This window comes from Octopus sinensis, linkage group LG22 (genome assembly GCF_006345805.1).
Source record: "Octopus sinensis linkage group LG22, ASM634580v1, whole genome shotgun sequence".
NCBI classification, from domain to species: Eukaryota; Metazoa; Mollusca; class Cephalopoda; order Octopoda; family Octopodidae; genus Octopus; species Octopus sinensis.
In genome coordinates this window covers 16,208,115-16,220,614 of record NC_043018.1, presented here as the reverse complement: position 1 = coordinate 16,220,614, position 12,500 = coordinate 16,208,115, and the positions used below count along the sequence as shown (strand labels likewise).

General features: G+C 38.6%; 1 protein-coding gene across 1 annotated transcript in view; it reads right to left on the bottom strand.

The window, feature by feature from the left end:
* Nucleotides 1–12,500, bottom strand: part of LOC115223218 (lysosomal alpha-glucosidase-like) — a 31,926-nt gene that overhangs the window by 1,058 nt on the left and 18,368 nt on the right. The window contains exons 10-19 of the mRNA XM_029793696.2: nt 11,716–11,803; nt 10,819–10,936; nt 9,676–9,809; nt 9,415–9,566; nt 8,839–8,987; nt 7,882–7,966; nt 5,735–5,919; nt 4,290–4,378; nt 2,647–2,696; nt 169–318 (exon numbers count right to left, since the gene is read on the bottom strand). Of these exons, the coding sequence (XP_029649556.1) occupies nt 169–318; nt 2,647–2,696; nt 4,290–4,378; nt 5,735–5,919; nt 7,882–7,966; nt 8,839–8,987; nt 9,415–9,566; nt 9,676–9,809; nt 10,819–10,936; nt 11,716–11,803 (1,200 nt within the window). The remainder of the gene's footprint in view (nt 1–168; nt 319–2,646; nt 2,697–4,289; nt 4,379–5,734; nt 5,920–7,881; nt 7,967–8,838; nt 8,988–9,414; nt 9,567–9,675; nt 9,810–10,818; nt 10,937–11,715; nt 11,804–12,500) is intronic.

The following is a 12,500-nucleotide window of genomic DNA, read 5'->3' as shown; positions in this document are numbered from 1 at the left end:
GTAGTGACGGTGGCAGTTGTGGTGGTAGGCTGACATCAGATTACACAGCAAAAAACTATATCAACAAACATGATAAAAATTGCTCCAGCAGGGCTGACACCAGATTACAATAACAATAACATCATCATCATCAACAACAACAACAATAACAACAGCAAAAAACTTTACCTTGGTATGAGGCTGGAAAGAGAAAGGCACAGGAAATCTATTGAACAGGACTGATGTAGGTTGGCTAGGTATACCAAATATTGTGATGTTACGGAGGGTCATCGGTTCTTTTAAGTAAGCAGCTTTGATGACAGAATTATAAAGGGTGGTCTGTAAATGAGAGAACACTTAAATCAGTTACTAATTTTAAAAAATTACCTAATACAGGTAACAGTTTTACCTGTGTTAATTAGACATTTAACAATACAGATAACATAGCTACATCTCTTTTACTAACCAGAAAGATGGACCAATGCAGGTAACACAGTAACACCTATGTTACTCATTAGAGATGGCCTACTACAGGTAACGTAGTTTCACCTGTGTTCCTTAGACATGGAACAATACAGGTAACACAACTACATTGTGTTACTAATTAAAAATATGGACCAAAACAGGTAACATAGCAACACCTATGTAACTGATTAGGGATGGCCTACTACAGGTAACATAGTTTCACCTGTGTTACTTAGACATGGAACAGTACAGGTAACATAGCTACATTGTGTTACTAATTAAAAATATGGACCAAAACAGGTAACATAGCAACACCTATGTTACTGATTAGAGATGGCCTACTACAGGTAACATAGTTTCACCTGTGTTACTTAGACATGAAACAGTACAGGTAACACAGCTACATTGTGTTACTAATTAAAAATATGGACCAAAACAGGTAACACAGTAACACCTATGTTACTGATTAGAGATGGCCTACTACATGTAACATAGTTTCACCTGTGCTACTTAGACATGGAACAGTACAGGTAACATAGCTACATTGTGTTACTAATGAAAAATATGGACCAAAACAGGTAACATAGCAACACCTATGTAACTGATTAGAGATGGCCTATTGCAGGTAACATAGTTTTACCTGTGTTAATTAGATATGAGTGAAGGCATGTGGCTCAGTGGTTAGAGTAATCGGTTCGTAATTGTAAGGTCGTGAGTTCAATTCCCAGTGACATGTTGTGCCCTTGAGCAAGACACTTTATTTCATGTTGCTTCAGTTCACTCAGCTGGCAAAAATGAGTAGTACCTGTAATTCACCAGGGCCAGCCTTGTCCCAGTCTGTCACACTGAATCTCTCTGAGGACTACGTTAAGAGTACACGTGTCTGTGGAGTACTCAGCCACTTGCATGTTAATTTCATGAGCAGGCTGTTCTTTTGCTCGGTTCAACTGGAACCCTCGTCATCGTAACCAATGGAGTGTCACTAAGACATGGAACAGTGCAGGTAATATAGCTACACTGTGTCACTAATTAGAAAGATGGACTAATACAGGTAACACAGCAACACTTATATAACTGATTAGCAATGATCGATTACAGGTAATAATGCTTTACCTGTTTTTCTAATTAGAGATGGTACAGTAGAGGTAACACAGTTACACCTGCATTAATGGATAGATAACAGTTTTTATATTTCGTTTTTGAATTTTGTTTGCAAGATTCTTTATATGAGTTTGTGTGTTGAAGCATATTCTGCTGTGTCTGGGGAGAGTCATTTTCTTTTTGTGCCTTATTATGTAACACACTCACCGGTAAAATAAGAAAAAAAAGTGCAAATTTTACCGGTGCGTGTGTTACATTATAAGGCACAAAAAGAAAATGACTCTCCCCAGACACAACAATTTTTATATTACCGGATCTTTACCTTTTGACCTACAGATTTAAAAAATAATTTTTTGTAACTAAACACTTTCAAACTTTGGATACGGGTAGAATGTGTCGTATAAAACATCTTTTACTCTTAGCATTTTTGAGAAAAACTTATATATTTACGAAGTTATTTCACATTAAAGTTCTCGTATTTTGGTAATTTCAACCAATCAATGACCTGTATTCAGCTGAATAAAATTACTGCTGTTGCTTGTCAACAAGAACTTCCGGCAGTGTATATCTCGTTTGCCGCTGTTATTTATGACATCGTTTGTGTGTTTGTACTGGTTTTAAGGTTTTAGGGTTAGGGTTAGGGTTAAGGTTTTAGGGTTAGGGTTGGGGTTAGGGTTAGGGTTAAGGTTTTAGGGTTAAGGTTGTCATAAATAACAGTAACAAACGAAATATACACTGCCGGAAGTTCTTGTTGACAAACAACAATACTATTCCCAAACGGGTAACATAGTTTTGTCTGCGTTTCTAATTAAAGATGTGTAAGGAGAGGTGGAACAGAATACACCTCTCTTGAAAATCATGTGAGGGTTGGCAACAGGAAGAGCACCCAGTTGTAGAAAACCTGCGTGAATAAGTTTCATTTCCCCATGTCACCATGAAGTGATATGGCACCCAGAAGTGGTGTGATGATGATGATGATGCTGATGATGGTGATGATGGTGGTGGTAATGGTGGTGATGATAATGATCATGATATGATGATGGTGGTGGATGATGATGATGATGATGATGATGATGATTAGAAGAAATAACTGATACTTGCTTCGTTGGCAAAGAAGTGTATCATATTGTATACACCATTAGGTACTGAACCTGGATAAAATGAGAAGAAAAAATAATAAAAAAATATTAGTCTGGGAAACTGTGTGTGTTGCATGACACAGGTGTAGGTGCCCTGGGTCAGACAGGTAAAAATGTGTGCTGGCTAAACAAGTACATGTGTGTGCTGGGTCAGACAGTTAAAATGTGTGCTGGCCAAACAAGTACAGGTGTGTGCTGGGTCAGACAGATACAAGTGTGTCCTGTGCCAAACAGGTACAAATGTGTGCTGGGCCAGACAGGTAAAGGCGTATGCTGTGCCAAACAAGTAAAGGTGTGTGTTGGGCCAGACAGATACAGGTGTGTCCTGTGCCAAATGCGTGCTGAGTCAGAGAGGAACAGGTTTGTATAGTGTCAGAGAGGCACAGTTGTGTAGTGTCAAACAGGTGAAGGTATGAGATACAGGTGTGTGTTGTGTTAGAAAGGTAAAGGTGTGTATTACACAGGTGTAGGTGCCCTGGGTCAGACAGGTAAAAATGTGTGTTGGCTAAACAAGTACAGGTGTGTGCTGGGTCAGACAGGTGTAGATGTGTGCTGTGTCAGGCAGGTAAAGGTATGTGATGGGCCAGAAAGGTACACGTGTGTGCTATGCCAAACAGGTACAAATGTGTGCTGGGCCAGACAGGTAAAGGTGTATGCTGTGCCAAACAAGTAAAGGTGTGTGTTGGGCCAGACAGATACAGGTGTGTCCTGTGCCAAATGCGTGCTGAGCCAGAGAGGAACAGGTTTGTATAGTGTCAGAGAGGCACAGTTGTGTAGTGTCAAACAGGTGAAGGTATGAGAGATACAGGTGTGTGCTGTGTTAGAAAGGTAAAGGTGTGTATTATATTAGACAAGTAAAGGTATGTGATGGGCCAGAGAGGTACACGTGTGTGCTATGCCAAACAGGTACAAATGTGTGCTGGGCCAGACAGGTAAAGGTGTATGCTGTGCCAAACAAGTAAAGGTGTGTGTTGGGCCAGACAGATACAGGTGTGTCCTGTGCCAAATGCGTGCTGAGCCAGAGAGGAACAGGTTTGTATAGTGTCAGAGAGGCACAGTTGTGTAGTGTCAAACAGGTGAAGGTATGAGAGATACAGGTGTGTGTTGTGTTAGAAAGGTAAAGGTGTGTATTATATTAGACAAGTAAAGGTATGTGCTGAGCCAGACAGGTTCAGGTGAGTTTGAGATGAAGCAGGTGTTTGAATAAATAAACAAATAATTTTTACTTAAAATAACCAACAAAAGGGTTTCTACATTATTGGTAGACTTGCTAGAAATAGCAGCCAAATCTGTAACAAATTACACCCTACTGACATAAATATGGTAGGATAGACAAATGAGGGGATAGTCACACTTGGAATGCCTTTAATCATAAACCTGCTAAGTTAACATTGACCTGGGGCTACACAACAACAGCAGCAGCAGCAAGAAGAAGAAGGAGGAGGAAGAGAAGAAGAAGAAGAAGAAGAAGAAGAAGAAGAAGAAGAAGAAGAAGAGAAGAAGAAGAAGAAGAAGAAGAAGAAGAAGAAGAAGAAGAAGAAGAAGAAGAAGAAGAAGAAGAAGAAGAAGAAGAAGAAGAAGAAGAAGAAGAAGAAGAATACTTACTCAAAGACTCTCCATCATCCCAATAAAGTTCACCAAAAGCTCTGCCACTGGCATCAAGGGCGGACAGAAGTGTGAAGGGATTTTGACGGCTAAAACAAAAGAATATTCAAAATCATCATCATCATCATCATTGTCATCATACCCCCTCCACCATCATCATCATCACCGCCATTGTCGTTGTCGTCATCATCATCATTGTCATCATCACCACCACCACTATCATCGTCATCATCATCATCATCATCATCAATTAGGCCATGATTGACAACAATCCCTCCAAGTCAATCAGGTCCATCGCCAGGGACATGGGAGTATCTGTGTTTTTTATCAGGCAGGTAGTGCATGAGGACATTTGGTATTCCTCATACAAGGTGAGAAAGGGCCAATATTTATCCCAAGCTATGAAGGACAACAGGAAAGAATGTGCCGCGAAGGTTTTGAACAAACTCAAGCAAACCCCTCCAACCAACATGCTTTGGTTTTTCTCAGATGAGAAAAATTTCAGCCAGGATCAGATGGTGAACACACAGAACAACCGTTGGCTTGCCGTATCCCCAAATCATGTACCAAGAGTGATAAAAATCAAACATCTGGTCAATATCATGGTGTCTGGAGTGATCACTGGTGATGGTGACCTTATGCCTCCATTCCTCTTCCCACACGACCTCAGACTCAACTCAGAGGCCTACATCAAGTGCCTGGAGGATGTAGTCCTGCACTGGGTCAAGAGGGTGGCTGCTGGAATATCCGATGTCTGGCAACAGGACTTTGCACCATGCCACACAATCAGGAGAACTCAGTCATGGCTGTCAGACAATTTCGGCGACCACATCACCCCTAACATCTGGCCACCTAACTCCCCACACTGCAAGCCCCTTGGTTACTATGTGTGGGGCGCAGCTGAGCAAGGGACCAACAAAACTTCTTGTAACACCAAAGATGAACTGAAGGCAAGGATTATAGCAGCATTCACCAACTTAAACAAGGAGACTGTGGTTGAAGCCAATGGTGATTTTATAGAATAAATTTACTCTTTACTATTTCAAGATATTTTGAAGTAATTATGGTAAATATATCTGTTAAAATGAGATGTCAGTGTTATTTTCATTTCTGTGTAATTTAGACGACAGTTTATTCACCACACCCTGTGTATATATATATATATATATATATGCTTGATCGCTAAATCCACAAGTTTTTTTTCTCTCTCTGTTTATTTCATGTTGCATTCTGTTGAAGAGCATAGGCTCGAAATGTAAAAGACTTTCTCACTTCCTGAAGTATCAAACTAATACACCTGCTTGTTGTTTATACTCCTGTCTTCGTCTTTTGTTTTTCTGTAAATTTCAACTATATATATATATATATATTGGGCAGGATGTGGACGGTTTGAATGCTAAAGTGTTAATGGAGAAAACAAAAAAGAGAAGCAAATGGCTCTTTACCTGGTGGTGGTCGTTAGAGCTGGTTCCTGCAAGGGTATAATAGCTCCACCCTGAAGATGAACATTTATCACATCCATTGGAGCATTAAGAAGGAAAAACGACTGTGAGACACCGATCAGGTATTCGCCTGTGTAAAAATTGTACCATTTACCTTGAGGGAAATAGGCTGCTACCTTCTGTACATCCTGGAAGAGAGAGAGAAAGAATTTGAATTGAAATCATTGATCATTGCATTAGTCTTAATTAACCTTTTGGAGTTCAGACACAATGTGTGGCACCTTAGGCAAAAGCATGCTACTGTAGCCTCAGGCTAACTGAAGTGTTATCAGTGAATTTTATAAATGGAAACTGAAAGAAGCCTGTTATGTGTATGCATGTATGTTGTTATTCAATTTTATTTCAAGACTAGCAGTATCGCCCGGTGTTGCTCGGGTTTGTTTTGACCCTTTAGAATTGGAATTTTTGAAAAGTAAAAATTTTGCATTCTGTAGTTTTTTATTCTCTTTAAGTGAACATTTTTCTGGTTGAAATACACCGAAAAATGTTGACACAGCAGTCAAAAAATCATTAAAAATAGGGATTTTCATAGAAAAAAAGCACCTTTTTGATGTAAATAAGTTTTTGTGTTAACATGGTCTGATTTGAATTTTTTCTTCTACAGAAGGAAGAGCAAGCCTTCTTCTATCATACTCTCAATTTTGGTCAACTTGCACCACAGGGTCTCAGAAGAGATAGTGTTAGTTGAAGGCTACCAACACCTGCTACACACACAGACAAATTCAGCTTTATATAGAGAGAGATTTCTTGCCAATAGAGAAAGAACCAGTTTCTAACCTAGATCCAAGATTACTTCATTAGAATTTCAACAGTACGTATGTACATGTGTATGTATGTCAGGTCAATTGTGAGATCTCTCATGAGTGTTACTAGTAATGTAGAATTCAGTACAACTTGTATGGTTGAGTTGTCAGTAACTAAACTGGCACTTCCATCAGACAACCCTGGTAAGAAACACAGCAGGACTAAAAAGAAGATTTGTGAGAACAACGGATGAACCCAGCATTGGTTCAATGATAGTCTAGCAATAGCATAGGTCCTCAGAAATTCCAGGTTCTTGTCGAAGCATATCTCAAGGAGAAGGTCACACTGATATAAAACTAGGGAATAGCATTGGACATTTTGAGAATCTTTTGTTTGAGCATGAGATCATGGTCTTCCCACATTCCTCAGTCTGAATGGATTTGGAATAGAAAACCATTTTTGGCTTGTCTCTGGAGGTTATCTCTTCAGATATTCTGTAGAAATAATAGCCAACGCTGATTCTTGTTATGATGTTTCATATGTGAGACATCAGAGGTAAACAATGAGATTGTAGATGTAAAACGGTTAACAGGTGTATATGCCACATTTCGGGAGTTTTTGCTCCTTCATCAGCACCCATCCAACCCCTCAATCATCCACAGACTCATTACTTAAATAGCCACTAAATATAGCAGTGTAACATTATTGCATGTCCCAATTTACATACCCATTACACACTCGGAGTGGTTGGCATTAGGAAGGGCATCCAGGCTATAGAAGACCATGCCAAATCAGGCTGGTGTCTACTGTTGCCTTCCAACTTACCGGCCCCAGTCAAATCGTCCAACCCATGCCAGCATGGACAACAGATTTTAAATGATGATGATGATGATGATGGTGATTCCTGGAAGCTGGTATGTAAATATTAATGACTTGTAGGGATACAATATTTCCTCAATTGTTATAGAATATCTGTAGTAATAACCTTAATAAGTGATGTAATGCGCACTGCTAACACAGGAGAACATGGTATCTTATCAACCTCGGCCGAATTTGAACTCAAAATGTAAAGACAGATGAAATGCCATTAAGCCTTTTGCCCCAATGCAGTAATGATCTACCAGCTCCCTGCCTTAATAATGATAATACTAATAAGCAACTGGAAGGCACCTGGGCATGACAAGATCCCCAACTTCTGGTTAAAATACCTAACAGAATATACAAAAAGCTGGCTGAGAAATTTAATGAAATACTAGCAGAGCCAGAGACAATGCCTGAATGGCTCACGGAAGGGAAAACTATCTTAATTCCTAACAATAATAATAATAATAATATTCACAGCTTACCGACTGAAGAACTGGAGAAATCAATAAAGAAGAACCCCAGAAAAATTGTGTATCCAAAGTGTATGTTGCTTTATCGTTCGGGAAACTGGAATTAGAATGAAACAAAAATTTAATCATCCTCATCATCCTCCTCCTCCTCATCATCATCATAAACATAGCAGCAAAAGAGGAAGAAGTTAGATGGACAGAGAGTTAACCTGTGGGTATAGTGGTAAAGGACAACAGCTAACAATGTGATTAGGTCTGAACCCCTAATCACATTGTTCCTAAGCAAACTTCTTAACCACACAGCCACTCCTGCACCAACACAGAATGGAATATTCATTTCAACAACAACAACACTTAGAATACTAATTATATTTCTTTCTTTATTATGTGAAGAAGGAAACACAAACTTTATTTACATTATTTACATTCGACGTATATTTGTCCTCATCTTGTTTGTTGTTAACACAACATTTCAGCTGATATACCCTCCAGCCTTCATCAGGTGTCTTGGGGAAATTTCGAACCTGGGTTCTCGTTCCTAAGGTATTTTTCATTGTTATTATTATTATTATTATTATTATTATTTCCTCAAGACACCTGATGAAGGCTGGAGGGTATATCAGCCGAAACGTTGTGTTAACAACAAACAAGATGAGGACAAATATCTGTCAAATGTAAATCATCATCATCATCATCATTTAACGTCCGTTCTCCATGCTAGCATGGGTTAGACGGTTCGACCGGGGATATGGGAAGCCAGAAAGCTGCAACAGGCTCCAGTCTGATCTGGCAGTGTTTCTACAGCTGGATGCCCTTCCTAACGCCAACCACTCCATGAGTGTAGTGGGTGCTTTTTACGTGACCTCATCTCTTAAATATGGAACTGTATGAAACACAAGCTGTTTTGTAAAAATTTCCATTGTTTAAATGACGAACACTCCATAACAAAAAAATGAAAAGCTGACTCACTCGTAAAAGAGGGGCCGCACCACTGCTGATCCATTTGCATGGCTTTTGTAGAACAGGGTATAAAGGTAGGGCAGTAGAGAATATCGGGTCATATAAGCCTTCTTCGTTGATTCAGAAAATGCCTTATCAAATGCTGCTGGATCTTGGTCCTGTCAAAACAGATGAGCATCTTAAGTTGATGAAACATCAAAAGTACCACAACATAATTACCTGATCAGATAGAAATAACAGCTAAATGCCCCCTCAGATCACACCCTTGCCTTGAGATAAACCTCTTTCATTGATGAACCTTCAAAAGTACTGACCTTTAACCCTTTAGTGTTCTGATTATTCTATCAAACATAATGCTTATTGATTCACATTGATTTGAATTAATCATGCATTATCTCATATCTTCAAGATCTTGATGATGTAATTACCTAATGTAGAATAACATTGTAGGGTAGGTGTGAGAGCCCGGATCTGGTCATTTTGAGCATAAAACAGATTAAATATTTTGGCCGGATATGGCCGGTTTAAATACTAAAGGGTTAAGCATGCAATATGACCTTTTTGGTCTTTACTCCATCTACTGACCTTTAGTTTGTTACAGTTGTGACTTCGAGAGAATGGGTAGAATGCACCCAACTGATACCATCTTTGACACAGTTCTTTGGTAGTTTCTTCGTTAAAGCCACAAATGTCTGCCCCAACCATTGGAATACCAAACAAGTTGAAGTTGATGATGTCTGTCAATTAACAAACCTTAATTAACTAAGGTAAACACAATGATAAGCATTCATTAAGGTTAACGCAATAATAGCTGATGTTTAAAATAGTTGATGCCAACCAACCAACCTGTTACTGAGGAAGCCATGTCTTTATATGTGGCCGAATTGTCTCCTGTCCAGTGTCCACCATAACGACCACTGCCAGAAAACGTTGAGCGGGAGATCAAGAATGGTCGTTTCTTTCGAATATTAACCATGGCGCTGAATTGAACGGTAAGATTGATATCGTCAAAGCAATACCAAAATGGTACAACATACAGTCGATAATAATAATAATAATAATAATAAAAAATGGCAGAAATTCAAAAGATAGTGCTCATGGGAACTGCTCATATCCTACGTAAAATACTTTCTATGTAATCTCAAGGTTTAAAACAAACATTTAAAAAAATTTTTTTTAATTATTTTTTTAGACATCCACCAATACAACACAAAAAACAACCAAATATATGGCACACAGGGCATAACAACAACGTGAACTTCCAACCTGTTGTCTCTTGAGGTCTCCGGGTGAGACTTGGAGCCAATTTGTACAAATATAAAGCAAAAGTCAAACATATAATAATAATAATAATAATAATAATAATAATAATAATAACCAGTTCAACATGTCCCTTGGTGACTGACAATATGCACACCTCTGATCATGAGCAGAAGTAGTAGGGAAGCATCATAGCCATCTGTTAAGGGGAATTCTTTGGGGTTTGGGTTCACCACTGGAAACATGGGTGTTTCGTTCAGGGACCTTTCGAGTGGGATGGACTATTCGACCTGAAGAAATTCTAACTTGGCCCCACCTGCAAAGTCATGCACTGTTTATCTTGATATGAGATCACCATGTTGTGCACATATGGTTGTGATGCATGTGCCTGGTGTACCCTTATCAGACAGGTAGTCATGATGGGTATACTGGGCTTCGTATATTTTACCCCAGTGTCACTTTGATGGCATACCCTGCTCTCTCAATCAATAATAATAATAATAATAACCACCATCAGGAAAAGCAGTAGCATTCTACTGTTAGACATTTCATCTAACGCTTTGATGACTGCTAATTTTCTGCCAGCCTGGGGTGGTGGTGATGGTGGTGGTGGTGGTGGGTGTAAACAACAGGGAAATAAAGAGTGTGAGAGAGAGAGAGAAAGAGAGAGAGTGAGAGTGAGTAGCAGAGAAAGAGATAGTGAGAGAGAAAAAGGGTGAAGAGGCTTACCTGTAGGATACTTTGGTCTCTGTGATTCCATAGAGGTTATGTAAATTGTATTGCGAGGAGAGATATTGTTGGGCAGATGCACAGAGTGTTGAAAATTTAAGGGCCCTTCCACGAACAGCTGGTATCATGACAACAACAACAGCAACAGCAACGATAGGTAAAATAAATAAATAAATAAATAAATAAAGACAAGAAGAATTAGCAAAAGAGGAAATCTTAGAAAAACTCATACTGAAACAGTTGAAAACGGTTTTTATATTTGTAACTGTTTCACTGTGAAATTAAACTTTGCAGTTATTCTAGTTAAAATGTTGTCTACTGAAAAATAGAATTAGTATTTTCTGCAAGTCCTGTTGCTAAACTTGATATATCTGAGCAAAAAAGAGTTTCAAACAAGACGTTCTTTATTTACATTTGACGGATATTTGTCCTCATCTTGTTTGTTGTCAACACAACGTTTCGGCTGATATACCCTCCAGCCTTCATCCTCAAAAAAACGAAGGTGACATTGGATAATATAGCCCAAGATAGACTATGTCTACAAACTGAAGATCTCATACATCTGTTCACTCAGGGCTGAGTTTGAGTCTAAAAGACAACAACAGCTTCTAGACACCCTACATAAAGGACAGCAATACCCTAAAAGAGTGTGTCTCTATGGAACCTTAAAGACAATAACAGCTCCTCAACACCCTTCATGAAGGACAAGTGTACCCTTAGACATTAAGACAATAACAACCCCTAGACATCCAGCATGAAGGACAGCAGTATACCCTAAGATAGTGTGTCTCTATGGCACCTTGAAGACAATAATGGCCCCTAGTTACACTACAGAAAGGACAGTACTCTAAGACTGTGTCTTTATGGTACCCTGATGTACTGAATTTACCCACTTACCTGGTAAATATGGTGGATTTTCATATGGCGACTGTTTGGGGCACCCATGTATTGATCCAGTCACAAAGTTTGATATTTCATTCATATCCTACAGTAATGGTATAAATAACATACATATATATATAAATATATAGGGGCATAAAATTACATATATATATACATGTATATATATGTACTAATCTGTGATGATAATATCAACAAAAAAAAGTACTCCATCTGGTGAGAGATAAATATTACTTATTTTTGAAACTTTAAAAACACAATACATGTTTTTATGTGCTACTAATAGTTTCACGCACTGAGAACATGCCAAACAATGTTTTATAACACATTGCTTGGCATGCTCTCAGTTCATGAAACTAATAGTAGCACATAAAAACATGTATTGTGTTTATTAAATAATATATATATATATATATATATATATATATATATATATGGCTGTATGTATATCATGTGATCACATGACCAACCAGGCTATCAGATGTTGTTGCATATCACTGGTCACAACGTGCTTTTGCATTGTTTTAGCCCTTGAATGATGGCACCCTGCTGGCTAGGTGAGCAGGCCAACATTCCCCACTGATTGAATGGGGGACTGGAGCAATGTGAAATGAAGTGTTTTGCTCAAGAACACAATGCCTCATTCAGGAATCGAACCCACAATCTAAACGGAAACTGAATTTATTAAAAGCCATTAATTATGATTTCATGCAATTTTATGGTAAGCCATAATGACAGCTAAGAGTTAAAGGGTCAATAGAATAAAATGCAAAACTCCCTAA